This window comes from Phaseolus vulgaris, chromosome 8 (genome assembly GCF_000499845.2).
Source record: "Phaseolus vulgaris cultivar G19833 chromosome 8, P. vulgaris v2.0, whole genome shotgun sequence".
Taxonomy (NCBI): domain Eukaryota; kingdom Viridiplantae; phylum Streptophyta; class Magnoliopsida; order Fabales; family Fabaceae; genus Phaseolus; species Phaseolus vulgaris.
Window position 1 is genome coordinate 24,084,029 of NC_023752.2, and position 23,525 is coordinate 24,107,553.

Genomic DNA, 23,525 nt, shown 5'->3' on the forward strand with positions numbered 1-23,525 from the left:
GTCAAAGTCCTCCATGCACTTAGCGCTAGAGCGACAGAGAAAGCTAAGTAAAGACTAAAGAACGATCACTGATGAGTCGTCAGTAATTGGCTAGTGGTGCAAAGCAGCGCACGAGGACTGTTAAACACCAAGCTGAGGGAATAGCCAGTCGTGATAAGTAGAAGCGAAAGAATAAGAGAAGCAGATTGCGCTAAGCCTAAGCTGGTTAACACTTAGTCGTGCGCAAAGTGAAAGACGAAGCTCAAGATCGCGCTAAGCCTAAGCTGGTTAACACTTAGTCGTGCGCAAAGTGAAAGACGAAGCTCAAGATCGCGCTAAGCCTAAGCTGGTTAACACTTAGTCGTGCGCAAAGTGAAAGACGAAGCTCAAGATCGCGCTAAGCCTAAGCTGGTTAACACTTAGTCGTGTGCGAAAGGAAAGGTAAAGCCCAAGATCGCGCTGAACCTAAGCTAGCTAACAGTTAGTCGCGCACATAAAGATAAGTGAAGTTCAAAGAAAATACAAGGGAAGAAACTGATGCAAGAAAAGAAGCATTGAGATATTACATTCATAGCCAAGTCTTATACAATTTTAAAGTACAAAGAAAAATTGTGCAGAAGTTAAATTTACAGAGAAGAGAAAGGTTTAAGGGGCAGGAGGGATGAGCTTTCCATCCACCACTTCATGGTAGATGCTGAACTGCGAGAGGTCCAGGTCTGGAGAACGCATCTGATTTGCTCGAGTGCTAGCTCGAATCCATCTGTAAGGGCATCAGCACCCACGTTCATCAAATCAGCCTTCTCCACCTCCAGTTCTTGCTTTGAAGCCTCCGCAACATCTCTCTCAGTGGTGACGACAGCAAGGGAGGAGGCAACTTCAGACAGTTTGCCCACCACCTCGTCAAATCTCTTCTCCCCAGCAGCAGCTGCTTCTTTGGTGGACTCGAGCTCCCCCAATAGCTGAGTGTTCTGTTGGCGCAGGGAGGAAGTCTCGGCCCTAAGCTCCACCACCTCGCAGTCCAAAAAGCTCACCATCTGCCCCATCAAGATCTCCGTCTTGATGGTCTCTTGGACCTGCGCTAGGTATTCCCTCCTAGCCTTCTCCACCATGCCTCGCATCAGTTCAACGGACCCTTGAGCAGCTTCGAAGTCACTTCGCAGTGACTCCTTGTCGTGCTCAAGCTCTTTCACCCTCTTCTCCAGGGCTATTTTTTTGCGATGCTGGGTGGAGAATTCCAGAGAGAGCACCACCTGCCTTGCCAGGTGCATGTCAACCTCATCACCATTCCACTCGACGAGCTCCCGGTTACTTATGAGCTGTCGAACTAGGGTGATGACCCTGCTGAAATTCTCGTGGGTGGCCCCAGAAGCACTTGGGCGCGAGCTAGACCCACCACATTCAGCAGTGGCGGTAGGGATTGGCAGCAGTGGTGGTGGTGCACCCCCAGTTTGGGCAGAAGCACCCCCAGCAGGATGAGCGGATGGACCAGGTGATTGGCCTGCTGGGGGGGAAGATGGCAGTTTGGTAGTTGGAGGCAGCTGCTGGCCTGGAGAAGGAAGGTTGATGGGCTCTGAGGCAGTTTGAGCGCAGGGAGGAGGGGAAGACCCTTCCTCTACTTCCACCACCTCAATCTCTCCAGGCTGGAGAGATGAGGCCCCCTCAACTGCTGCTCTCTTCCTCTGGCGATGCACAAGAGGAGAGCCTGAGCTCTCCTCTTCAGTTGAAGCAGCAGCAGCAGTTGAAGTGGAAGCCTTCACCAGCCTTTTCCTTTTCTTCCCTTGCTCGGGGCCTTCAACTGGCGCGACCGAGAGTGGAGGGGCTGCAATGGGCTCAGTTGTAGAAGAAGAGGAGCCAGTGCCCTTGGCTCCCCTACGTTTGGCAAGCTCCAACAAGGCCAACTTCTTGTCTTTCCCCGTCATTGAGTCTGCATAGACGAGAAAAGGAGGGGTTAGTTGACCAAGGTATGCAAGTAAGTTAAAAAACACATAAAAGCATGCATGAAAAGGTGCAGGTATCCTAAGAGGAGAATAAAGAGCTACCTATATACTTTTTTAAGGCCACCACATCGAACTCGTCTTTGATGAGACGAGCAGAATTGTACTTGGCCCCCAGGAGCAGCCCGCACAGCAAGCGCTCATAGGGAGCCATAGCTTCGAGGCCCCTGGATTTCTTGAATTCAACTCCAGGAACCCAGTAGAGGGGGTACCCCTCGAGCAGATTTGGACTTTGAGGGGTAGCACCCGTCCAGCAACCCCGTTCAGGCTGACCCAGGACCTGTCCCCAGGGTTCTTCTCTTCGAAGAAGTAGAGGAACACGTCCACGGAGGCATTGTGCCCGAAATAGCTGCAGAGGATTTGAAACGCCCGAATGAAGGCCCAGGCATTTGGATGGAGTTGGCAGGGCGCGACGTTTAACTCCATCATCAGCTCTTTTTCGAAGAATGTGAAAGGGAGGCGCAGCTTTAGTCTCTTGAAAATGGCGGAGTAGATGAAGACGAAGGGCACCCCATTGGTGGCCCTGTCATTCGCGCAGATAGGCATTCCTCGAGGAGGAATGCGGATTTGAATGTTGAAGTCATTCTCCCTGTCGACGGAGCAGGAAGGCTCATCAGGATTGCGACTTAGCAGGGACTTGAGATGGCCCTCGGGCAGTAGAGTGGAGGTTTCAGCGAGCAATGCCAGGGGAGCCCATTCGTAGACCCTGGCATTGTCGTGGAAGGAGGTAGCCACAGGCGGTGGCGGAGCTGGCGCACTCGCGGAAGGCTGTGCACCAGAAGAAGAGGCAATGATGCGCGCAGTTTGTTTCAAGCGAGCCATCGTGAGATAGCTGCAAATGGAGAAAAAACGAAAAAGGTCAGAATGAATGGAAGAAGAGGGAATGATGAATGTTTCGGTGAAAACAGAGAGGGGAAAGGAGAAGGAGATGCCCAGGTGAAAAGAGAAAGAAGAAGAAGCAGAAGTCAGAGCGAGGGGATGAAAAACCCTAGCGCGGGTTCGAGAGAGGGAAATAGAGAAGATGAATGCATGATAACCAGAATGATAAATGCAATCGGTAAAGATGACCAAAAACGGGCCAGGGAGAAGAAAAACCATACCTTTGGATGATCGCAAGAGTTTGGGAAACAGAAAATTTGAAGAAAGATGGGTGCGCAGAGGAGAAGTTCGCAGAGAGTCTGGGAGTCGAATGAAGAAGATGGAGGAACAGTGAAAGGGCGCGCCAATTTGAATAAGAGAAGCGCTAGCGACGCACAGCGCTGGCCGTTGATGGGGCCACGTGTCGCGAGATTAAGAGAAGAAGTCCAAACGTTAAAGACGCAGCACGTGAGGTGGCACGTGAGGCGGCCCCACTTGCCACGTGGACTGAGGGCACGACCACTTAGTCTCTTCGCTGAGAACGAGTTCTCGACTCGAGACTGGGGGGCTTGTGATCCGATCGGTCATCGGTAGTCGGTGACGTCAGCAACAGAGAACCACGTGGACCACTCGCAGGGTGACACGTGGACCAGGTGGCAGAGAGGTCAGGGGGACGATCGCCAAGAGCGGTGATCGGTGGTCAGTAACCAAGTTACCACCGACAGATCAGGCGGCAGAGAGGTCGGGGGATAGATCACCCAGAATGGTGATCGGTGGTTAGTAGCCAAGTGGCCACCAGCAGACCAGTTCCCAGACTCGCGCCTGGAGGCAGAGCGCGAGAAGCGAATAAACACTGATCAGTCATCGGGTGTATTGTCATCGGGGTCTCGTGTTACACGCAGTTAAACTGGGACTGAGGTTCCCAGCGAGAGCGTTACGCATGGATCTCGCATGAGCACACCTCAGGGAATCATGCACGAGAGTGGCCTGAGGGAACTAGTAAACCAGTCAGTGATTGGTGATTCCCTCAACCCATTACGTGCGTGGCATCGTGAAGGGTGAGTCGCCTACGCAGAGAGCAACGTTTGGTGAGTGTGCCTAGACCAGCCACACCCGACGTTCTCCTAAGAGTATGCGATTTACCCAGATAAGAGAAATATCCTAAGTTACTCTGCAAGGGCGTGACTTGGGCACACAAAGAGAAGCGTTAGAGCCCTTCCAGAAAATGACACGTGGGTGGCTAGATGTGAGTTGCAGGCCTCCACGTGTCATCTTCTGAGAGGGGTGCGGTCCAGACAAAAGAGCACTCTGTACCACTAAGGGTACACACAGGTGCAACCAAGCGCAGAGACGCGCAGACATACACAGACTCTCACGCTCCCATTGCTGATTCTGAAGGTACGCCTTCTCTGAAAAGCATAACAAGCTTCTGACACATGCCAGAAAAGCATAACAGAATGCTGTTATGCCCAAAAAGCAGGGAGAGAGGCATGAAAGAGAGAATCAGGGTGAGAGTGAGGGAGACGAGAAAAACAGAGCAAGAGTTTTTTCACACACACTACTAGTTTTCTATTCTTTGGTGGTTCTGTGGACTAACTTGATCGTCGGAGTGCAAACGGCCGCTAGAGGCGCCGTCTGTGTGTTTTGCAGGCCACGTTTGGAGAAGCAAGAGAAGGCTCCGGGTGTGATTCTGCAGAAGACGCAGTCGCGTAGACAGGGCAGAGAGTGCTACGGAGCGATTCCTCCACGTTCGAGTTGCCGGTAGGATCAGCAGGGATAGGCGTGTCTGTGATCGCCTGAGCAAAAGGCATTGGGAAAACGCGCGGCGACGACGACGGCGCGAGCTCTTCAACAGCTTGGTGCCCTCTCTGCTCCTGAAGAGCCTGACGCAGCTCCTCAGTTACTTTACTGAGCTCCTCATTTCGGGCCTGAGATGCGACCAGGTCTTCAAGCATCTTCGCTTGCTCTATGCGCGATGCCTCCACATTTGCCTACAGCGCACGCATGATTTCCATCAGCTGCGCCATGGTCATGGCACCTTCTGCAACAACTGGAACGACGGGACTTGAACGGTTACTCCTCATCTTTCTCATGAAAAGTCAGCAAATCAAACTTCAACGAACCAAACCTTCACCAGCAAACGATCAATCCAGCGATCAATCGGTTAGAAACTCTCGAACTGCCAAGAACTTACCGCTTCTCCAGCGAACCTCCTGACTCACCGATCAGAAACGCAAACGAACGGCAAAACTTGGACTCAACCGATTGGAAATCGCGCAAACAGCAGAAACTTCAAGAATCCGATCGAAAGTGATCCTGCCGGTTGACTTAGCGCAAGAGTCACGATCTTCCTCACCAGCTTGACACCACGTGCCCTCCGTGTCCACTCCACAGATGGCCTCTCTGAAAACCTGAAAAACACACAGTGGCGCCTCTGCGGCCGGTGGCGCTCCGACGCTCAAGTCAGTCACAAGAACACCCAAAAACTAAGAGAGAAATATGCTCTGTAGGACCGTACTGTAGGCACACAACGCTAGCAGTATCAGCCGTAATGAAAAACGTACCTCTGCAGATTCTGTTAAGGTTACCTTTATAGCTAGGTTTCTTCTCTCTCCAGGTCGTTATGCTTTTGGATGCGTGGCTCGCATCCAGCCCTGCACGTGTCGCCATCTGGGCTGGGATAGCAGGTAGCGCCCAACCCTACACGTGTCGTCATCTGAGCTAAGGCAACTTGAGCGTCATTTCTCCATTGCTCCCAACCCTACACGTGTCATCATCTAGGTTGGAGTAACTGGTGACATCCAACCCTACACGTGTCATCATCTGGATTGGGGCAACTTGAACGTCATTCTTGTGTAGTAACCAGCCGCACAGCTAAGTCCTCAACTCAAGGAGCAACCTAGCACATAATGCGCTGTGAAACACCACCCGACAAGGCGAGTATCGGATGCAACAAAGTGCATCATCTCTGTGATATCGCTCATCGCGAATGGCACCCTCCTTACTGCTACGCCATGCATGTTCTAGCTGGGGAAACCTTGCCACCAACAAATGTCCACTCTGGGAATCTTGTCGCTGATGAGCAAGGTGTTCCCCCCAACCCACTCGACCTTCATGCCCCATGCTAGTGCCACAATCGTCTTACTGAACTTACACGCTTGAAATTACCCTTCTGAGCCTTCAACAGCTTTAACTAAGTTTGTTGGGAGATCCGGCGATGTGCTCCTTGTGGCGGCGTGTAAACCACCCGATCTCCTAGCATTCCCGGGCGATCTCTGATCATCCGTTCTCCTAGCACTCTCATACGGCGACTGCGACGTAACTCTGGTGACCGCCGGTTACGCACACTAGAGATCGGAGAACGCCAATTCAGCGATCGGCGACTATGCCCACTTCTGAACCATTCATCTTTTCTAGCCTACGCGTTCCATTGAGCACGCCCCACCCGAGCACGTGCAAGACACGTCATCATGCCTGATGACCTAGTCGGTACAGAAAGCTCGAACGAACGGTGGAAAACTTCAAACTACCGATTAAAATCCAAACGAACGGCGAAAAACGAGAATTCACCGAGCAAAAGCTCGAACGAATGGTGGAAAATGGTTGCACCAGCACACAACCACACAGAAACTGCAGGAACTTCGAAAACTCACGCTGTGGATGGGAACAGGTTTTACACGGCCCCACGGTGGGCGCCTGATGATCCTGCCGGTTGACCAGAGCGCAAGAGTCTTGCCACGTCGAAGGTATCTTCCTCTGTGATCGACTTTGCACCATGCTAGCTTCTGTCCTTCACACCTCGATTCTCCTCAAGAACCTGCAAAAGACAGAGTGGTGCCGCTGCGGCCGATCGCGCTCCGACGCTCAAGTCAGTGACGAAACCACCAAAAACTCTAAGAGAGAAAGCTAAAACTCAAGGAACCGTGCAAAATCTCTTTCAGCGTAGTCAAGTTCTCATAAGCGTAAAGAAGTGTTCTAAATGCGCGTACCTCAGAATCTGTTAAGAGTTCCTTATATTCCTGTGCATTTTCTCTCTCCTAACGGTTACACCTCTGGACACGTGGCTCGCATCGAGCTGTTCACGTGTCACCATCTGGAACGTCCTCTGCTTGAGCGCCACTTCTACTCTTCAGGCTGTTCGACTAAGTTACTCAGGTGAGGAGCAACTCGGTGCATAGCTACCTTGGAGCGCGATCTTCTTCTAGTGGCGAGCACGGGGTGTCACCATGCACATCTTCTCTGTGGTCTCGCCTGCCGCTATCACGATCTGCATTACTTGCTCATCGTGCATGTCCTGGTAAACTGTTCCCTTGCCTCGACCTCTGGTTAGGGAATGATCATCTGATAACTCCATCCTTCGTACTCGTGCCCTTTGGAAACCTTGAACAAGCTTCCCTGATCTTTCGGCGATGTCCCCTCTCGGCGATCTCTGACCACTTGGTCGCCTAGGCTCACGCACGGCGACTACGACACAAGCCTGGTGACCGCCGATTTAGATATGCTAGAGATCGGAGCACGCCAACTTAATGATTGGCGACTACACAGACTCCCCGATATCCTTCCCTTCTGTCAGCCAGGTGTCCCGTTCAACACGCCTATATTATCGCTCGCTGCCACGTCATCACTTCCGACTACCTGGTCGGTACATTTCTCTATTGCTTAATTAGTAACGCTTTGTATGTGTGGTTGTTTTAAGTTTTGTTAAAACCGTCTAGCTTTGTTAATTAGTTAGCATACATTGTTTTCTTGCATTGAAAAAAATTTTCATTTCTCAACTTAATTGTGTTCTAAGTAGTTTACTAAGAGAAAGTTTTGTGTGAAAACATTGAGGGATAGTTTTTGGCTAAGGCAAAGGCTTGGTACTTAAGTAGTCCTTTGTGACTCACCTCCCTTACCTGGAAAACTACCTTCTTTGACTTTCCTAAATTTCCTCAAGGTAAAACACTTATATACACAAAAACTTTAGCCATGTCTTCTCCTCCTCACTCTCCAAAGTCTATTGAAAGTGAAGTAAAATCTATAAAATCTCTTTTAAAAGAAGTTTCACAAGCTGTGCAAATGATTTCTTTTAGACAATTGGAGAATGAGAATAAAATTAATGAATTGGCTAAAGCCCAAGAAGAGAAATCCGAAAAATCACAAAAATCAAAGAAAACTCATACTCATGCATCTAGGAGTAATGAGTCTCTAGGGGACGAAAGCCTTAGAATTAATGATTATTACCAACCACCCCCTAGAAGGAATAGGCAAAGGGAGCAAGAGGGGCCAAGGGAAACTAGAGTAGACCTACCTCACTTCCATGGTAAGGAGAATGTAGAAACCTACCTAGATTGGGAGATGAAAGTAGAACAACTCTTTGCTTGCCATAGGGTGAGTGAAGAACGTAAGGTACCCCTAGCCACCCTTAGCTTCCAAGGGAACGCCATGTATTGGTGGACCTCTCTCGAAAGAGAAAGGCGTCTTCATAGGGAACCTCCCATTACATATTGGAATGACCTTAGGGGAGCCCTAAGACGCCGACACATACCTTCCTACTACCATAGGGAGTTGATGGATAAGCTCCAAAGACTCCAACAAAAAAACATGAGTGTGGAAGAGTATAGACAAAAAATGAAGCTCTACATGATGAGAGCATCCATTAGAGAAGAGGAGGATACCACAATAGCTAGGTTCCTTAGTGGCCTATCACTTGAGATAAGAGATAGAGTGGAGCTCTTACCTTACCAAGACTTGAATGACTTGGTTCAACTTTGCATTAAAGTTGAGCAACAAATCTTACGCAAAACGTCAAGTCAAAAGGTGAGCCCTTACACTAACTTTTATCCCAAGAAAGAGTTTAGAAGGGAGGGTAGTACATCAAAAGAAAAATCAAAAGAACCTACCAAACCTTTCACCAAAGAAACCTCCACTCCACCCATCCGAGCTAGAGATGTTAAGTGTTTCAAGTGCTATGGTAGAGGGCATGTGCAAGCACAATGTCCAAACCAAAGGACTTTGTTTCTTAAGGGTGTAGATGAATACACTAGTGGCGAGGATGAGCCTAGTGAGAGAGAGGAGGGGGGAGAGGGTGAACTTCATGAAAATGCCATCATTTGGTATCATGAGCTTTGGTTCTTCAAGATGAGTAGCTCCTTGTCTTTTAAATTTTAGTTCTTCTTTATTTCATATTGTCATTTACTTTCCTTACTTGTCTTGCTGTTTTTTACATTTTATTTTGTTCTTGGTGTGCTTTGTGGAAGATCCAACCGAAGCACTCTTGTTCATTTGATCTTGAACAAGTTCTTGTGCAATTTGTGATAGGATTCCATACACCTTTGTGTTGCTATTTTCTTTTAGGCTTTGAGTCTTTATTGCTTTCATTATTTTGCTTCATATTATGCTTTGAGTCTTTAATTTTCTGAATCTATACATGTTTTGTCAAGTCATGTTCATCCATATTGTCAACAATTCATAGTAGTCTTTTTATTTGGCTTAATTGTTTCTTGATTTTGGGTCTCTTTATTTGCTTGAATATGTTGTTCTTTGCTCCTTTGGTGCCTTTTTAATTTTTAGTTTGAGTTCATATTGTGTTTAGATCATACACAATTCTATTTCACAAATTTCCATTGTGTCTAAACTTTGGTATCTTGCTGATTTTGTTTCCAGTTTTCAGATTCCCCTGTTTTCACCTTCTCTGTTTTGGCTGTTTTAACCCAGAAAAATATTTCCACCCATAGGAAAATTTTGATTCTCTGAAAAATGCAAGTTTAAAGTGTTATAGAAAGGACAAAAAAAGAATTAGGTCAAAAGAAGCAACAGAAAAAAAATGATAAATCTTTTAAAATCAGAGTGCAAATCTGAAGCGCTCCAGCTGGCCTAACCGAACACCAAATTTGCAAAATTTATTAAAAAAAAATGGTGCATCCGTTTTGAGTGAATCCAAAGCCAGATTTTAGATAAGATCCTGAATATCTTGCATAACAAATTTCAGAGCCAAATTCCAAAAATACAGATCAGCATAAATCGGGGAACAAACACGTTTTCTGGCCCACAACATTTTCCAGTGGTGCTGTTTTTTTTTTATTTGGTCATCTAATCTAGTGCTTTTCTTTAGGAATTCTTTTGTGTGCCAACCTTTAATTGAGTACCTTTATTTGTTTGCTTTAATTACTTGACTCTCTTTCTAGTTGTCACAATCTAAATCCTTTTGGTGGTACTGTTTTATTCAATTAAATTTGTTTCTTGCTTTTGTTCTTTGACCTCTAATTTGGGTGCTGGAATTTAATTCTTCTTTGGTGCTTATGTGAATGGGAACTTGATTTGGTTAAGGTTTAGCCCTTTGCTAGGTGCTGGAAATTGGAGAATCACTACAAAAAAAATTACTTTTAGCGACCACCAAATTCGGTCGCTAAAATCACTATAATCGGTCGCTAATCATATCTGCGACCGAAACAGTCACCAAATAAAGATGGAAGCGAAAACCTTGGTCGCAAAGCCGTTAGCGACCGAATTATAAAGTGGTCACTAATTTGCAACCGACATTTCGGTGGCTAAATCGGTCGCAGGAAATTTGGTCACCAAAATTTAGAAACTAAATTAGCCACCAAAAATTCGGTTGCCAAATTTGTCGCAGATAAATTTAGTCACCAAAATTTGAAAACCAAATTAGCAACCGAAATTTCGGTGACTAAATCAGTCGCAGAAAATTTGGTCACAGAAATTCAAAACCCAAATTAGCTACCCAAATTTCGGTGGCTAAATCGGTGGCTGAATTAGAAGGTGATAGCGACCACCATTTTCGGTCGCTAAAAAGAAATCTTTTGGTGACTATTTTGGTGGCTAAATGGAGACTTCTACAGCGATAGATTTGATTTCGGTGGCTAAATAGCCACCAAATCAATTTTCGGTGGCTATTTTTATTTGTATTATTAATACCTATTTAAAATGGGATTTTGACCATTTTATAAAAATATTCAGACCTGCATATAGAGATACTCAAAATTCAATCAAACTAAATTGTAATGAACTTCAAATACATAGTTTAAGAAGAAGTAGTGCTCAAATTAAAGGTAAATCATACTACACAACTAAAACTGTTGAAAACTAGTTAAAAGAGTCAAATCTATGATATAATTCAACATATAACTAATCTTCTTCTGAACTGTCATCTCTACTCTGGTCTCCTTTATGATGTCCACTGGTAGTAGGATCTGAAGAGCCTGATGCGGGATTATTCATTTGAATGTGTTGTAGGATGAGTTGCATCTTCTCATCTTGTTTGCGCATGCGTTCACTTTGCTCTTCATGAGTTTTCATCAATAGCTCCATCTTTTCTTCAAGTGTCCGCTCCTTGACACGTTTTGTCATAAGTTCATCATTTAGCTTTTGAATAATCTCACGCATTTCTTCTATTTGATGGACTACTGGAGCTTGACTTGCAGCAGAGTGAGCACTTGTTGAACTATTAAACCTTTTGCTCAATACACCAAGACCATAGACATTCCCTTTTTTATTTCCACTTCCAACAACATCGATGTATATTTCATTGTCATCAATAGAGGCAACATGAGAGTTTTGCGAAGATGCGCTTTCAAGCATTTGCTGTTGTTGGGCTTCTTCTCGACGTTTCTTATATTTCTCCTGAAAATGAAGTCAAATTGATTATTGCGAAGAAAACATATAGTAAAAATTAAACCATAACAAATTTTAAACATACCGCAAGGTCGCGAGTCTTGTCATTGACCCATTGTCCAGTCTTCAATTTCTTTGTTCTTTCTACAACCTCCCAAGCAGTTGGTTGTCGTTCAAGCTCTTTAGTCTACATAAATTCAATAAAAAAGATATCATAGATTGTATTTAAATTAAATATAGAAAGAGAAGAAATATAATAATATTACCATTTTCTCAAAGTGAGCTGCGGTAGATATGGAACCACCACAATAGGCTGAGGCTCCCTTCTCAACAGCCCGATTCGCCTTGGCAATAGCACTCTTGTTCTGGAATTCTGTAGAACTCCAATGCTGGTCCAAGGTTGCTCGAACAAGTTGTGGAATCCAGGTCCCCTTATCTTGACCATGCCTAACTTTACTTATAGCATTTTTAAAGATACGGGAGGCTTTTGTATCAAAAATGGATCTAATGAGTTGCTCTTGTTCCATATCCCACCTATACTCTTTCTGCATGTAAAATAAATTAGAAAAAAAACATTGTAGAAAAATAAAATATCATTTTAAATGTAATCATAACTCAAATTACCTTGAACTCTCCAAACCATCTATCTCTAAGCTCAAGACGAACCTTCTTCCAAGTGGGACTGGGTTCATCATATTTTTGCTTGATGATTCGTGAGATTACATTGGAAGGTCCATTTGCAGGTGAAAAACTATGTTTAAAATATATTGTCAAAATGATATATGAAAATTAGATGATATTTACGAATTACAATTAGATTAAAATATACTTACTCTCCTCTTTCTGCATGAAGCCAGGGTCTTTGATCAACTACATTGCCAGACTCATTGTCAGGTGTAAGAGAGTCTTGTATCGGTGAAGGTTGATTCATAGTTGGCTCTGTAGAAAAGGTAGTAGGATTTGATTCTCCTACATGATGTTCAATATCTTGTCCGTGAAGTGTAGGAAGTGGGGCGGCTCCTTCATAAATAGGATGTGTAGACTCCATAGTTGTTGGAAGAACAAACGAAGGGGGAATGTTGGTATTGGGTAAAGATATATCATCAACACGAACACCTCGACCACCACGATTAGGTGGTCTACGACCACCACCTCTACCCCTTGGTGTCATCTGCAAGTAAAAAATATTACATATATAAGATGTAATTAATACAATAATCAAAGTGGATCAATCAATTTTGAATAAACAAATAAAGTAATCATGATCAAAAGACTCAAACCTGATTGTGTTTTCTACAACCAAATATGTCAACCAAATATGTCAGTCATCTTCCCTGTTATTCACTACAATTATGGGAAACCACAATAAAATTAATGTTAAACATAATTTGGACAAGGTATACAATCAATTTTAATGCATGAATTACCGAAGAGGTATCTGTGTCACTGAAATCACTCTCAATGTTATCCTCACTTGAAATGTATTCCTCCTCGTATTGTTCATCTATGTTTGTTTCATTTAGTAATTGTATATCTACTTCTTCTCCCCCCCCCATCAACATCAGCAAGAGAATCATGAATGAATTCTGGATCAACATGTAGCACTACTTCAAGTTGTAGAAGCTCATCATCTTGGTATGGAGTGTCATGCTCAACCTCACTTACTGTGTTATCAATGATTCTAATACGAGCTTTTGTTTTAATTACTCCCAACCAACCTTGATGTCCCTCTGGATATTTGGTGTAATAAACTTGCTCTGCCTGTTGGGCAAATATGAATGGATCATATGCTTTATTATATCTCCGTGATTCTTTTACTTGAACGATCCCATAGTTCTTATCTACTTTGGTTCCTATATTAGGAGTATTATCAAACCATTCACACTGGAAGAGAACTACATTCATTATTGGAAAGCCAGTATACTCCAATTGAATAATATTAGACAATATTCCATAAAAATCTGACTCTGATTGACCATTGGTTCCTCGTACATAAACACCATAGTTAGTGGAATTCATGCCTTCACTCCAAAGAACAGTGTGAAATTTGTATCCATTGATAACATAGATAGACCATGATTGAACTTTTCTCTTAGGACCCCATGCTAAGTTAACCAATAATGGATCTTCAATATTATTTTCTGGATTTAGAACCTAAACAAAAGATTATAAATTACACAATGTTTATCTAAAAGTAAAATTTGTATAAAAGGCAAATTAAAAACATACATATTGTTTGAACCATGTAGCAAAATAGGATGAAATGTATTGGCCAATTTGAGCTTCTGAAGCAGTAGGACTAATCTCTCTTAAATATTCAACATAAATACTGCAACAAAGAAATTGATTATTCAAACCTCATGCAACATAATTAACTTTCTTTTCAAATGAGTGAACATTGTCTTACTCAAAGTATGGTTGAACCTCTTCACAGTTTTGAAGAACATACAATTGGGCAGCATCAAAGTCTTTTTGATTTAGATAATATGTCATGCATTTTCCGATTTCTCTTCCTGGATAATTGAAAATTGAAATAGGAGGAGCACGTGAAGAACCCTCGCCTACTTCAAGATTACGAGGGATCCTAGTCCTTCTTGTTTCAACATGATCAGGATAATAAAATGAGGCAAATGTAGATGTTTCCTCCACCAAGTAAGCTTCACAAATAGAGCCTTCCACCCTTGCTTTATTTTTTACTTTTTTTTTAGGGAGTGTAAGAACCTAAAAATGAATATGGATGTACATAATTTTAAATATTAAATAAATAAACAACAAATATTATAATAGTGATTAGTAATTTTATACCTCTCAAATGGATACATCCAACGATATTGGACTGGACCACCAACTTTTGCCTCGTAAGGTAGATGAATTGGAAGATGTTCCATGGAATCAAAGAAGCTTGGTGGAAATATTTGTTCCAATTTACACAATAACACAGGAATATTTTCTTCCATAACTCTTAGGTGTTCAACATTTAGTGTTGTCGAACTTAATTCTCTGAAGAAAAGACTAAGTTCAATAAGAACTTTCCAGATTGATTTTGGTAATGCGTCAAATGCAATTGGAAGCAAACGTTGCATGAACACATGACAATCATGACTTTTCATGCCATGTAACTTGCCTTGATTAAGGTCAACACATCTACCCAAATTGGAAGCATATCCATCTGGAAGCTTCAGTTCTTTAACCCATTTACAAATAAAGACTCTTTGGGATTTCGTAAATGTATATGCTGCTTTTGGTTTGATAAGTTTCCCACCACCAATGTCTTTCAACTCTAGCTCTTTTCGATTGCATATCTGTGCTACATCCAATCGAGCCTTGTTTGTGTCCTTAGTTTTTCCTTTGATATCCATCACAGTGTCAAACACATTCATAAACACATTTCTCTCTGTGTGCATAACATCAATATTGTGACGTAAAAGTTGAGTTTTCCAATATGGCAACCTCCAAAATATACTTTGTTTCTTCCAATTATGTTTAATACCATATTCAGGAATATTTGGTTGTTCTTGTAATTCAGTGCAAACTGGTAAGTGTGCAACCCTATTCCAAATGTCAAGACTAGACAAACGTGGAGGAGGGGGATCAGTCTCAACAAACTTCTTCTTGAATGCCTTTTTATTCTTCCTAAATTGATGATCAGGTGAAAGAAATTGACGATGACAGTCAAAAAAGGATATCTTGTGGCTATGACTAAGATAAAAAGCCTTTGTTCTTTCCATGCATATAGGGCAAGAAAGTCTACCAGAAGTCATCCAACCCGATAACATGCCGTAAGCTGGAAAGTCATTAATTGTCCACATCAAAGCAGCTTTCATCATAAAATTTTGCCTTAGTGACACGTCATAAGTCAATATCCCTTCAGCCCACAAGGTGCATAAGTCATCTATAAGTGGTTGCAAGAACACATCAATCTTATGCTTTGGATTTGAAGGACCTGGAACTAAGATTGTCAAAAACATAAACTCTCTCTTCATGCACATGGAAGGCGGAAGGTTGTATGGGGTTAGGATAACTGGCCAACAAGAATAACTTTTTCCATATTGACCAAAAGGATTAAACCCATCTGCACATAAACCTAATCTGACATTTCTTGGGTCTTGACTAAAATCTGGATGCATTCTATCAAAATGCTTCCAAGCTTCTCCATCAGATGGATGAGACAAAATAGACGGGTCCCTTTGATTCTCACTATGCCATCTCATGTGAGGTGCAGTTGCCATTGAAGAGTATAACCTTCTAAGTCTAGGAATGATGGGAAAGTACCACATTTTCTTAATAGCAATTTTCTTTTCAATTCCCCTCCTAGTGACTGTCTTATATCGCTCCATTCCACAAATAAAGCAATTAGTTATACTTTTATGACAATGTTCCCTATAATACAACATGCATCCTTTTGGACAACAATCAATTTTCGTACAACCCAAACCCAATTTTTCCACTGACTTCTTAGCTTGGAAAAAATTATTAACCATTCGATGATCTTTGGGCATAGTCTCCCCCATAAGTTGGACCATTCTATTGAAACATCCTTCAGACATATTATAATCAGATTTCAAGCTTAGAGCTTCCAAAGAAGCTGACAATTCTGAGTGATTCTCGCATCCTTCCCACAAGGGTGCTTGTGCAGCAGCAAGCATGTTAAAAAAATTTCGAGTTTCAAGATCAGGATTTTCCTCCATGTACTCAGATCCAATAACACTCTCTGGTTGCATGCAATGTGCATTTGAGGGTCCCACATGATCCATTATCATTTGATGGAAACGACCTAATTCTTCTCTTTGTTCACAAGTTCCATAACATGAACTGGCAACATCCACTGGGGGGGATTGTGGCAATTCTTCACCGTGATTTGTCCACCAATAATAATTAGGCATGAATCCCTCTTGATAAAGATCCCACCCAACTTGATCAACATACTTGAAAACTTTACAACTACATTTAATACAAGGACATCTTAACATTTCACCTTGTTCTTGAAACTTTTCTTGAATAAAAAGATCATTTAAATAAGTAAAACTAGCTTCAGCCTAATAATAAAGGTTTAGTCACCATCATGGAAAACTAATACAAAGTGAGATATAATCAACCATTGATTAGCCATATTGCCAACAGTTTCATCCCGATATCATACAAAAGAATAAGAAAGAAGAAACTACAAACTAAGGAAATGAATGTAGAGGCAAGTTTAGAACACAGGGAAAAATCTTTCACCTTTTATTTTTTAAAGTTCAACCATTAATTTGGTTTAGAACACAGGGAAATGAATATTATAGAATAGAACATTCGAAAAAAAAGATGAATGAGGCTGAAGAAACATTGTAATTAGTCATATTGATGGCCCTATAAATAAAAAGAAGTTATATGGTTGTTAGTGGGATAGGATTTAACGCTAGCGAAACAGAGAAGCATAAACATGTTGTGCGCAGAAAAGGAGCAAAGGAATAGGAATAAACCGTGCATGCACTATGCAAGTAAAAGTGGGATTTTCGTAGATCTTCACTTACTGTTCATTATGAAAGGGTTCTCTTTAGGACAAGGAAGGGTCAAGTGTGGAACGATAGGGCACTTAATTATCAAATCATCAAATAAATACTCCAACAACTTCCTCAAACCAGACATGCTACCCCTTAATTGCTATATATTAACTCATTTCTCTAACACTATAAAGTCAATAGTATTTTATAAAAGAAATATCATAACAGGTAAAATATAAATATAAAAAGTATTGTTAATTAGATTAAAGTAAACTTATAATGATAAATACACTGAGTATAACACTTTAGTAGGAAAGACGTAACATTGATCACACAATATACTAGAAAAAATTGACATTAATGAACCATCAACTGTTTATATAATCACATTATTTCCAACTCAAAATATAATTTTTTTAATATATAATAATGTTTAACTTTCTCACTTAACGTGACTTACTAATATATAGATAAAGATCATCCACATATTTCCGACATAGTGCATGACAATGAAATGTAGTCGTGAGTTTTGATTAAAATAAAATTCATGAGTGGAACATATCCATGCTGCAGCGAACGTAAGCATGATCCAATAAGTATATATTATCCCTTCTGCACGTTTTAAAGACACAACAATGAGCTTAGACTGTTCAGAGATATAATAATGATATTTTAAAGTGATTAATTACTAAATGATAATTCAGTTTTTCTGTTTGATTTAAGATTTTTTCCCAAATATTGATTTCTATAGGGAAATTAAGACAAGCCATTAAATAAAATAAAAAATGACATTTTAATCCATAATATTTCCAACTTTTCTGTTATTTCAACATTTAAACTTTTATTTGTGAGACCTTAGAAAATTGGGTTTTAAGCTTGTTTTAAACAATTTTTTATAAATAATATGACTCCACTACAGAAGGCTACAAAGGAAACAAAGGGCATGATTATAGGCCACAAAAAAGAGCACTGGAGCACTAAGTACTCTTTACAACTGTTGGAACTGGATGCTTCTGGAAATAGACACATCTAGAAGTTGATGCAGCTGGAGATTTGACACAGCTAATATTGGAGAGATAGTGGTCAACCTGTGACTGGATTAAATTGGGGCTAAACTCTAATTGCTGGGAAGGCCCAAGCTAGACAACTTTAACCTTTCTACTCCTCAAAGTAATGACAGAAAAAATGAAGCCCAGAAAAGGAGCCAAACGGCCATATCACACATGTAGGGGAATAACAGAGAACTGGACAGAAACAAGCTTCAAATGCACACTAGAAAGCTTGAAAAAGGTTCAAGCTGCAGACTATTAACCTAAGGTTTCACTACCAAACTCACAAATCCCAGAAGCAACTGGCTTTCAAAAAATTTCAACAATGACTATCACTATATCACCAAATTTTAGTTTCCTCACATAACACACTAGATTGGTAGAAGGCAAGCTAATCCATTTGGGGAACAAAACTATCAAACATAGAAAAGAGTTAACAAAACTGAGAGGAGAAATATCCTCTGTTCGTACCTCTGCCTCCGCTCACCTCCGTCTCCGCTCACCTCCGCCTCCGCTCACCTCCGCCTCCGCTAACCTCCGCCTCCGCTCACCTTCGCCTTCGCTCACCTTCGCCTCCGCTCACCTCCGCCTCCGACCACCTTGAAGCTTCCTCCCCACCTTTGCTTACACCATGGACCAATTTTGAGTATTTGGTGCCCTAAGCATCTGCAACTTCAAAATAACTTTGAAACTTAAAAAAAACAAATCTCCAATTTTATCTAATTATCACATTCTTTTTTACTCCTCTTCATAAATAATATTAAAAAATGTAAAATTAAAAAATAACTATTAAATAAGTATTTAAATATTCATATAATAAATGTGGATATTTTAATCAATTAATTATTTTTCATAATGATACATTTATAATTTCTAAGGCAGATACGTTAATAATTTTTAATTAAACAAAAATAATTTAGAAACAAGTGATAAAATTGTTATTAATAAAAGAAATTAATAATTAAAAAATTATTTACAATTTAATTTGGAAAATATATTTATTTTTAAAAATTAAATTTATTTTAAAGAAATCATTTTATTTAAGTTTAATTATATAGTGTAATCTATTTTTTTTTAAAGGATTAATTTTATTAATAATAATATTGTGTTATATAATTTTATTTAGAATTTTATTTGAGCTGCTATTATAAAATCAATATTTAATAAATTTTATTTAAATTTAAGAAATTAAAAATATAATTGACACATATTTTTTAAATAGAAAAAGAAATTAGTAATACAACTAATTATTTTTTAAAGGGATGAGTACGCATTAATATTCAAAGTGTATGTGATCCTTCTATAATTTTTTAAATATAAAAATGAATTATTATTATTACTATTATTATTATTATTAATAGTACTAGTAAAATAAACAATTATATTTAGCGACCAAAAGAAATTCGGTGGCTAAACAATAAACGTATTTGGTGGCTAATTCAGGGGTAAAAATAAACAATTATATCTAGCGACCGAAGCAAAATCGGTGGCTAAAACATAAATAAATTTGGTGGCTGATTCGGTGGCAAAAATAAACATTTATATTTAGCGACCAAAAGAAAATCCGTGGCTAAAAAGTAAGAATATTCGGTGGCTAATTCGGTGGCAGAAAAAAGCAATAAAATTTAGCGACCGAAATAACAGCGGTGGCTAAAAAATAAACATATTCGGTCGCTAATTCGGTCGCAGATATATTTTTCCTAAGTTATTCGAAACAGCCACCACTTTAGCGACCAATGGTTTTGTCACTCTCATGTTCGGTCGCGGATTTGGTCGCAAAACTAACTAACATAATAAATAATTCATTCGGTCGCTATTTCGGTCGCAGATTTGACACTACAGTTATTTGGTGGCTATTTCAGTTGCAAATTGTGACCACTAATTTTCGGTCGCTAAATTCGGTGACTAAATTGTTATTTCCTTGTAGTGAATTAAAGACCATCATTCTAAGGAGAAGACAAGGCCAAAGCCGAAACAAGCATTCTTGAAATAAACACTACAAACACTTGGAAGATCAACAATCAAAGACAACAAGGAAGTGCACTAACCAAAAGAGGATCAACAAAGGGAGTTCTCTTATTTCCTTTGCAACTTGGTTTATTGTTAATTACCTTTTTAATTACGTTTTAGACGGTGAGTGTGTCTTCAAGGGCTCTAAGTGTCCAAGAAGCCTCACCTAGGGCCAAATAGTATAGCATTCTTGATTAGTAATTGTTACTTGTTTGTAATTGTTTTTCTTTTGCTTTCATAGTTACGCTTTGCATGGTTAGTTTTGTTAAGTTTGTGTTAAACCGACTAGCTTTGTTGATTAGTAGCTTGCATTGTTTTCTTTCATTGAAAATTTGATTTCTCACCTTAATTGTGTTCTAAGTGGTTTACTAAGAGAAAGTTTTGTGTGAAGACATTGAGGGATAGTTTTTGGCTAAGGCAAAGGCTTGGTATTTAAGTAGTCCTTTGTGACTCACCTCCCTTACCTGGAAAACTACCTTCTTTGACTTTCCTAAATTTCCTTAAGGTAAAACACTTATATACACAAAAACATTAGCCATGTCTTCTTCTTCTCATTCTACAAAGTCTATTGGAAGTGAATTAAAATCTTTAAAAACTCTTTTGAAAGAAGTTTCACAAACTGTGCAATCAATTGCATATAGACAATTGGAGAGTGAGACTAAACTTAATGTTTTGACTAAAGCAAAGAATGAGAAGTCTCAATTTTCAAAAAAATTACATTCTCATGCATCTAGCTCTAAACATCATGATTATCTTGGGGAAGAAAGTCTTCGGAAAAATGAATATCATCAACAATTCCCTAGGAGAGCTAGGAAAGAGAGACAAGAAAACCTAACCAAGCATATCTCTCACACTCCAGCTAGAGAAATTCCATGTTTAGAATACCTTGGCAATGATCAATTAGCATCTCAATGTTTCAATGAAAGATCTATGATCTTAAGGGACAAAGATGAGAATAGTAGCCAAGAAAAAGAAGCTAGTGAGAGTGAAGAAAATGTAAAAATAGAAAAGCAAGAGAAAAACCTTGGGAAACAAAAGGCGTGGGAGAAGAGTGTTCCTTCCCACAAGGTCATTCAACAAGAAGGAAAAGTTGAAAATACATTTGAAAATATACCTCTTGTTGAACAACCTAGCCTTACCTTTTGTAAAGGAACACTTGCAAGCCTAGAAAAAAAAGAAGAATCCTTAAAAAAGGTTTGCATAGATAAAAATATAGTAGATTATTTTACATACATGCCAAGATATCACCAAGTGAAGGTCAAGTCATCTATAGGCATCTACAAAGACAATTTTTTATGTGAAGTAGTGCCTAAAGAAACTTGTCATGTCTTATTGAGACAACCTTTGCAAAGAATTGAAATTTCCATGAACAAAGGTTGTATCAACGAGACTACCTTCACACATAAAAGAGAAATTCTTCATGAAGGAGAACTCATGGGTCAAATTAGAGTTGATAAAACTCTAGAGCTTTTAAGAGGAAAACTTTTGTCACCCATGAGAAAAGAAGTTCAAAGACATTACTTTAGGTATAACTCTTGTTTTCAAACTACACCTAAGGCAACGTTCCAAGAACTCTATACTCCTTCACCTTTTGTAAAAGATCCATGGGAAGACACACATTTCAAATTAGAGCTTCCTAGGACGACAAAAGGTCTTGATTCTTTCTTCATGGAAGTGGATAAACTCTTCTTAAGAAAAGTGACAAGCCTCCATGATTTATTTTCAAAAATAAGGGATACAGCTCCAAAATTTGAAAACATAGCTCTCCCTTCTATGCTTCACGAAATCATGAGGGACACCCACAATTCTTGGGATAAGAATCCTTTTCCTTTTATGCATGCATACAATGGAGTAGTCCACAAGATTACTCATATCTCTCCATTTGAAGTTGTATGTGAACATAGTCCTCTTGCCTTTTTAAAGTTGTCACCATTTCCTAAAGGGATTATGCCTAAGGAAAAAGTAACTACTTTTGGAAATTTTAGAAAACATAAGAGGATTAGAGGGCACCTACAACCATCAAAAGGGAAGCATTGTGAGAAGTTGACCAAAACAAGAGAAGAACAAAGATGGCAACTTCACACAATTAATTGTTCTCCAAATACTCACTCTAACTCCTTTGCTTTGTTTAGAGATTCTCATAGGTTGATATTTGATCCGGGAGGACACACCTTGACGAAGCAAGAGGCTGCTATCCGAGATCAAGTTAGCAAATCTAAGGATAGATCTTTTCCTGAAGGAGGAGATGATGGACACCATCCAGCCACAACAATCCCCCTCAAAAGCAAAAGCTTTGGATTTGAGGACAAATCCTTTTCAAGAGGGAGGGGATGATGGAGGAGGGCCCAAGCTCACCACACGATGAAAGCCAAGCCTCCAAGACTAGACGGTCTAGCCTATGATGAGGAGCGTCTAGACTAAAAAAGGAGCGTCTAGCCCATGAAGAGGAGCGTCTAGGCCATGATGAGGAGCGGCTACATAAGGAGCGTCTAGGCCATGATGAGGATTCCTTCTAGACCGTCTAGCTTCACATACACATGGGTCAAAGCTACGGTTTTGGGAAGAGAAGACCTTTGTAATTGTTACATAAAGGCCCATTAGGGGTGCTTAGTAATTAGAGTAGTGTAGAAAGCATATTTGTGTGAACATTCTAGAAAGACCATGGAGGGGGGTGAGCATAAAAACTAGACACACCCCTCCCCATGTGCTCATTTGTGCACCCATGTGCCATGTGCACCCATGTGCTTCACATTTACATTTCATTTGGCTAGCATTAGGGTTGCATTATGGTCCTTCTTAGCCTATAAAAGGAGGAGCCTACACCTTGTATTTTCAAGTTTATTGTGAGTAAAGTTATGCTGCCAATTTGTGCTCAACTTTGCTTCTCCCTAGAATCCTAGGCTCTAAACTTCAATTCCTTCATCTTTTCCCTTGAGCTGGCCGAACCACTCAATACCCATACTTATCATGCACCTACAAGATCAACACCACTCTTAGGAGGATCTTGCTCACTCTCATTCATTGCTTCCGCCCCATACTCTACCTTGATTCAAGAAGAACTTCATGAAAATGCCATCATGTACAGCTGGATGCGAACCACGTGTCCAGATGTGTAACTGTCAGGAGAGAGAAAGTGCACAGGTATATAAGAGATTCTAACGAACTTCGGAGGTACGCGCGTTTTAGATTACTTCTTTTACGCTTGCGAGAACTAGAGTACGCTGAGAGAGAATCTTGCACGGTTCCAGAGAGTTCTTGAGTTTTCTCTTAGTATTTGGTGGTTCAGTCGATGACTTGGGGGTCGGAGCGTGATCGGCCGCAGCGGCACCGTTCTGTCTTTTTGCAGGTTCTTGAGGCGAATCAAGGCGAAGGACCGAAGCTAACACGGCGCAGAGTCGATCCAGATCTGACGAGGCAAGGTTCTTGCGTCCTGGTCAACAGGCAGGATCATCAGGCGCCCACCGTGGGGCCGTGTAAAACTTGTTCCCATCCGCAGCGTGAGTTCTTGGAGTTTCTGCAAGTTCTGTGTGGTTGTGTGCTGG

General features: G+C 40.9%; 2 protein-coding genes across 3 annotated transcripts; both read right to left on the reverse strand.

Moving 5' to 3' along the window:
• Positions 1-10,802: 10,802 nt before the first annotated feature.
• LOC137826680 (uncharacterized) lies at positions 10,803-14,126 on the reverse strand. Of its 2 annotated transcripts, XM_068632753.1 has the most exons (9): positions 13,849-14,126; positions 13,671-13,770; positions 12,869-13,595; positions 12,722-12,785; positions 12,275-12,612; positions 12,066-12,192; positions 11,708-11,986; positions 11,527-11,628; positions 10,803-11,450 (listed from the first exon to the last, which is right to left on the reverse strand). In XM_068632753.1, the coding sequence occupies exons 5-9, from the start codon at positions 12,610-12,612 to the stop codon at positions 10,956-10,958; spliced, it is 1,341 nt and encodes a 446-aa protein (XP_068488854.1). In that variant the 5' UTR covers positions 12,722-12,785; positions 12,869-13,595; positions 13,671-13,770; positions 13,849-14,126; the 3' UTR covers positions 10,803-10,955. The 2 variants fall into 2 exon arrangements, with proteins under 2 accessions (XP_068488854.1, XP_068488853.1); XM_068632752.1 differs by having other exon boundaries at positions 12,722-13,595.
• Positions 12,957-16,428, reverse strand: LOC137824793 (uncharacterized). Its single transcript, XM_068630473.1, has 3 exons — positions 14,247-16,428; positions 13,671-13,770; positions 12,957-13,595 (listed from the first exon to the last, which is right to left on the reverse strand). The coding sequence occupies exons 1-3, from the start codon at positions 16,409-16,411 to the stop codon at positions 12,957-12,959; spliced, it is 2,904 nt and encodes a 967-aa protein (XP_068486574.1). The 5' UTR covers positions 16,412-16,428.
• Positions 16,429-23,525: the final 7,097 nt, after the last annotated feature.

Bases quoted from the DNA above. Each gene is read 5' to 3' on its own strand.
- LOC137824793 (XM_068630473.1), bottom strand. From the start codon at position 16,411: ATGTTAAGATGTCCTTGTATTAAATGTAGTTGTAAAGTTTTCAAGTAT. The intron at 13,771-14,246 runs GTATAAAATTAC...TCTTTGTTGCAG, and splicing joins TGGATGTATCCATTTGAGAG to TATTTATGTTGAATATTTAA. The intron at 13,596-13,670 runs GTATGTTTTTAA...TCTTTTGTTTAG, and splicing joins CTACATGGTTCAAACAATAT to GTTCTAAATCCAGAAAATAA.
- LOC137826680 (XM_068632753.1), bottom strand. From the start codon at position 12,612: ATGACACCAAGGGGTAGAGGTGGTGGTCGTAGACCACCTAATCGTGGT. The intron at 12,193-12,274 runs GTAAGTATATTT...TTTTAAACATAG, and splicing joins CTTCATGCAGAAAGAGGAGA to TTTTTCACCTGCAAATGGAC. The intron at 11,451-11,526 runs GTATGTTTAAAA...CTTCATTTTCAG, and splicing joins ACAAGACTCGCGACCTTGCG to GAGAAATATAAGAAACGTCG.